The sequence below is a fragment of the Uloborus diversus genome, chromosome 2, assembly GCF_026930045.1.
Source record: "Uloborus diversus isolate 005 chromosome 2, Udiv.v.3.1, whole genome shotgun sequence".
Lineage (NCBI taxonomy): Eukaryota > Metazoa > Arthropoda > Arachnida > Araneae > Uloboridae > Uloborus > Uloborus diversus.
In genome coordinates, this window is record NC_072732.1 from 169,639,873 (window position 1) to 169,645,872 (window position 6,000).

At 32.2% G+C, this 6,000-nt stretch overlaps 1 protein-coding gene across 1 annotated transcript in view; it reads left to right on the top strand.

Annotated features, from left to right (window-relative positions):
• Window positions 1-5,106, top strand: part of LOC129216139 (iroquois-class homeodomain protein irx-4-A-like) — an 81,930-nt gene extending 76,824 nt beyond the window's left edge. Inside the window, exon 7 of the mRNA XM_054850296.1 lies at window positions 3,383-5,106. Coding sequence (XP_054706271.1) covers window positions 3,383-3,453 — 71 coding nt within the window. The 3' untranslated portion in view covers window positions 3,454-5,106. The remainder of the gene's footprint in view (window positions 1-3,382) is intronic.
• The last annotated feature ends 894 nt before the right edge of the window (window positions 5,107-6,000 follow it).

Consider the following 6,000-nt stretch of genomic DNA (forward strand, 5'->3'; position numbering starts at 1 on the left):
GTAAAACAGATATAAAATTCTGCTTTTTGAAGCCTTAAGGGGTAATTGGAACTACAGAAATATCGGAAACAAATAGCCAAACTATTCTTTTGCAAATTACGATAATACACAATAAAAATCGTTTTCGAGTTGACAAATCAATGACAGCAGTCCTCAGAGAAAAAAGCGAGGAGAAAGGGAAGATTATGCATTGTTATTTGCTTACATTGGTTGTCGGTTCAATTCAATTAGTTTTTGATCTTGCTTCCAACCCACCCACAAATACAACAATGAATTAAAATACAAAATGATCAATAGTAAAAAATTCTTATAAAAGAAATTGTGTATAAATATAGGTCACAAGAGAGCAATATGCTACCCATTTGGACAATTCATAATTTATACACTTGATAAGAAATAAAATTGAAGCACACTTTGCTTAGGAATTTCAGACTCACCTATAATCCGTTTCAAGGACTCGAGAACAATTTAAAATTAATAAAGGCACTTCATTTGCCCTTTCCAGTCCCTGAAATTTAGTATTAGATTGCACAGTTTTCTATTTTAAGTTTAAAAAAAAAAAAAAACTAGATTTTTCATTACAACAACTTTTTTTTTCAATTAAAAGTAGATGCAAAAAAAGAAAAAAAAAAATAGATGTAGTGTTTTTCTCCCCCTGCGCTAAACAGATTATAATATACAGTAGACGCAAAGCAATACAAAAGAATTTCCAAAAGTACTGCATTTGGGAAACAGCAATATATGAAACATGCGAGTCACAAAAATTTATCTCAAGTAATGTGTTACAGAAACGTGGAGAACCATGATTTTTACATTTTTGATGCAGGATGTGGCAAGGAGCTAAATTTGACACATATCGACCTTTTCTCCCCCTACCCCCTCCCATATGTTATAAATTAAGTTTATGGTTTGTAGACACACTTTTCCAAATTTTCAAGGTTTTCAAGCACTTTAAAAAGAAACTTATTTTTTCAAGTACTTTTCTTTTTTTTTAAAGAACAAATGATTGAAATTTTGGGGGAGTTGGGGGCCTTCAACAAAACGGGTGCCCTAAGCTATAGCTAGTCTATAGGTAAATCTGTTTTTTTTTTAAACCTTTGTTTCAGTTTTTAATTTGTGGAAAACAATAGTTGATTATTTTAAGTATTTTCAGCTGATTACATAGCTTGTTCAGCTGGTATTTTTACTTATGTACTTGCCCTAATGGTTTTCAATTCAAAGTAGTCGTTTTCAACACATTTCAGCAACCCAGTGACAGCTTTTACTCTCTTGTAATACAGTGTACGGTCCCCCCCCCCCCCCATCAGAGAAGGACAGTCGCTATTCTCTACATCTTTACTTCTGAACTACTCAAAAAAAAATATTTAAAAAAAATCATGATTTTTTCTTTTATGATTTTGGAAGATGTGTTGTTACCATGTATCGAGTCCTCCCAAGACTGGGGGCATTGCCCCCTTTCGCCTCTCCATAAATCCGCCCATGAAATTACAATAAACAAGCAATCTGCTCAATAAATTTAGTTAAGAGAGTAGTTAAATCTAAAACAGCTGAATTTTGAATTTTTTTTTGCCATACATTTTGCTTTGATACAGACTAATGAATGGAATATATTTTAAACACTACGCAAATCAAATCTTGTTAAAGGTTTATAAAAAATTTTAATAATAATATTGAGGCAAACCTAACACGGCAGCGCTGCGTAGCCTTCACAATGTTGCGAGGTTATGTTTACTACCCCAACCATAGAACTTTTTATACATGTATTAAACACATTTAACATATTAAAAATTCATTAATATCAATGTATGATATTTTAAATAAATTTCAATGATGAATTAAGTTTCAACTACTTAAGTTTCAACAATTTTTTTTTACAGGAGCATTTTGAATTCAAGCACATTAGCTTTTAATATCGTATGAGGAAGAAATCCGTAGAACTGAATTGCAACGAAAATCGTTTCTTCGCTCAATTAAAATTAAATTCTGTAAAAGAATAATTGAGTCCATTATTTGTGCAAGTCATTTCAAAAAATTTTCTACTTAAAAAAAAAATCTTTTTATTTTAATTTTTTTACAAATTTTTATTTAGTAAAAAAATTATTATAGGATTTTAATTGGTGATAAAACTAATTAATGGCAGTGATAATACTAAAAGTTTAAAATGCGCTGTCGAAAACGATTTGCTTCCATCGGGGAATCGAACCGACGCCCTTCCTACCTCTAAGCGCGTCCCTTATCCACCATGCTACGTAGCCTCGAAAACTGAGGAACTAAGTAATATTGATATACGATACTGCAAGCATCGTGTTTCCAAAAATAAATATCGAAATTATCAGATATCATGATAATTTTTAAAATAAACGCTGGATTTATATGTACTAATATAGCAGCAAACCCTGCGAAAACAGGAGGGAATAAAAAGAACTAAAATGTTTTTAGAATGTAGAAGCCCAATTGATTCAAAAGTTCTCGCTATCAGATTTAAAAATTAAAAAAAAAAGGTCAAACGTACACTTGCTAATGGTTTTATAAAGCAACAACTTTATTATATAAATCACGTAAAAGAGAATCCTTCAGTTATCCAGCTTTGTTTGTTTGTAAATACAAACTTTTTAACATTGAGTACAGTAACCTGATTGGCGCGTGTTTAAATCCAGAATGTCGCCAAAGCATGCTTTTTTCATGAATCGGAAAATCCAGCATTAAAAACTAATATTACAGGAAAGAAAAACACTATGAATTTCGAGAGAAAGTAAGTTAACACATTAAAGGTATATCCTAAATGTATTGGTTTGCCATCAAAGTCGAAAATATCGCTTAGGATACAAGAAACAAAACCTTGAACGTAAGCCTGGCGAAACAAAACAATTTTTCAGAAATTCCTGGGGAAATTTTCTCCTTAGTGAAGGCAAGATATAGGTAACCAACACATCAAAGAATGTTAAACCAAAAATTAAATTGCATAGTTTTTCCGTATTTTAAAAGGAATCCACCTTTTTTCTTTGAGCGCGTGTTGCGCGCAATGCAAATCCTATGGACGGGAACTTGAGCGTTGGACGGTTTTTTGCCAGTGACCAATCAGCGCGCAGTACGCCTGTGTCGCATCTCTCAGTATAAAGGGTCGCTAGTAGGTACCGATACAGAAATTCTAGTGCCAACCGCTCAAAAGGTTCACTCAAGAAGGACGGTAAAAATATTTTTTTTTTTTTGACTGCAATACTGATTTAATTTTTTCTGTTAATAGTATTACTATTACTTCTTCTAAAATATTGCTCATTGTTAATTTATATGTGTTTTATAGAGAAACCGCATTAAAATACAGTATTTTAAATACATTTTTGATGCCGATGTTTTTAAAAGTTCCATTCTTTCTTTTGTACAGGAAGCAAGACTGGTGGTAGTTATTCTTTGTCAAATCATGGACGAAATTACCGTCAAGAATCGGCGCCCTGAGGATTATTCCACGACAGGACATTTTCGATCGACGAGTTTGCAATAATTAACTCATCATTTGAGTCGACAAAACATTTTCCGAGCTTCCAACCATGAAGCCAGTTTCAAACGACTTTTGAACTGGAGGTGTAGAGACAATGACTCAAAGGAGTAAGATAAAATTCATCCAACCCCGGTTTCTGCAATTTCCTCCTCTTAGGAGATTAAAAACTAAACCAGTGTGTTTAATTGTAAAAAGAAAAAGCATTTTCCCCATTGCAACTAAAACCAGATACAAGGATATTTCATCGTTCTTCTTGTAGCTACCCCCACTCTGTAAATATGTCCGAATGGTGTTGTTGCACTCAATTTAAGCAGATGATTTCAACTTAAAAATAAGAATTTACTAAGGTTAATGAAATACTTCATCTTTTGAATAAGGACTCAACAACTGCAAGATATCTTACATTTGACAGAATATCAAAGAAATTTTTATAACCACTTCGCAATATTTGAGCTGTTGAGAGCAAAAGTGGTGTAGGTCCTCAAACAAGGCAAAAAGAAATTTTTATAACCACTTCGCAATATTTGAGCTGTTGAGAGCAAAAGTGGTGTAGGTCCATCAAACAAGGCAATTGAACGATTTAGTATCCGCTTTTGCAAAAAAAAAAAATCTGCTTTTTTGTTTCAAGATTACCATTTATCGGCAAATGATTGAACACACAGACTTACACCACTTTTGCATTTAATAGAATGAGGTTAAAACTAATTTATGACAGTGGAAGTACAAATTATAAAAAAAAATTGACTTACACCACTTTTGTATGAGGCAGAATGAGGTTAAAATGAATTTCTGATGGTGAAAATAAATTAAAAAAAAAAAAAAAAATTGACCTACACCACTTTTGCACGAAGTAGAATGAGGTTAAAACTAACTGCTGATGGTGAAAATAATTTATGAAATATTGACTTACACTGCTTTTTCCTGAAGTAGAATCAGGTTAAAACAAATCTCTGATGATTAAAATACAAATTGTAAAGAAATTGACATGCAACACTTTTGTTCTCAACGGCTCGTTTTATCAAATCATACACCAAATTGATCGTTAGCTAATACGACATCTATACCATTAGTTCATGGACTTTTTACAAGAGTGCTACAGCAAAAACTGTCTCAGATTGTGTTAGATAAAATGTCTGCACTAAATGCTCACGGTTTGAAGGGAGCTTAAACTAGTTTTAGAATGATTTGTAATACCTTTAAAATCTGAAGATAGATAGTGACAAAGTTTTCCAATCGCTGCTTGTATTGTTATTTTAAAAACATGCGTACACAGCATACTGTGTACGGAAATATTAGTTCCAACTGTAATTCCTTCAGCAGCCTGCTCTTGTGTTCCAGAATCTGCTGATTAAGTTGGCAAGTAAACTCACCTCAGGTTAACTGGTTTAGCTCTGATTTTCAACAAAATCTTCTCTCCTTTTTGCTTCTAGTTTAACCTTTCACTAGTAGGAAGTTATATAGCAGTTAAAAATATAAGTTACGATTGAAAGCGCGTGAATACAAATTATTATTAAATAGTACCTTTTTAACTGATGCTGTAACAAAATGTAGAAACAAATTCAAGAATCATAAGTGTTACGTTTTTTCGAGTAATAACTAATTAGATGAACTTCGAGTATTACGGAATACCATCTTTATTTGTGAACTTCCCTCTGCATACAATATTATTTAAAAAGTAAAACTAAGACTTTATACCATTTTTCAGGAGTTGTGACTATTCCAGAAAACTTCTGGAAAATAAGACATACAAATTAAGCCCTTGCTGCATTTCTAAAAGACAACTTTGAACTAGACATATCAAACAAATATTTATTTCCTTAAGAATGGGACCACAGCAATCAAGCTTCTGTTTGTTTTTCTGTTGGAATGTACCTGGCCCATTGTATTTTATTTCATCGCCCTGAAAATTCTATTGCCTTCCTTTTTTTGGACGTCACTGAAAACTCAGCTATAACTATTTCGCTATTTGTTTTGATGAAAATAAAATTTCAACGCAGTAATGAAAGAAGAAGCAAACGAAAGCGAAAATTTTACTTTGCCACACACATCACCAAATTATCGTCAGATTTGACGCCAAAATGAGATACCAAATGTAGTGTTAATTTATTTAGTGGAAATATTTTTGAGGGAATTCCCATAAACTATGTGTCAGGGAAGTTAACCACTCTATCTGTCGAGATGCATAGTGATATTCTCTGTAAAACTATCTTTTCTGCATCGATTCGCAGCACCGCAGGAGATATTTCACAAACGTTAAACTAGTTCCACCCTATTTAATATATATAAAAAATTAATCATATTGAAATTGTAAAATATTTACATAAAAGTTGTAATTCATAAAAATATATTTTTCTTATGATGGTGGTCAGAGGTTTTTTTTTTCCTTTGTGTGACACATTATTACATATTAAACCTACTATAACTACATATTTTTTTCCAATAGTTTTTGAGGAAATGTAATTTTATGTTTAAGTGTTCGAGGCAGACCCCCTTTCCTCCAACAA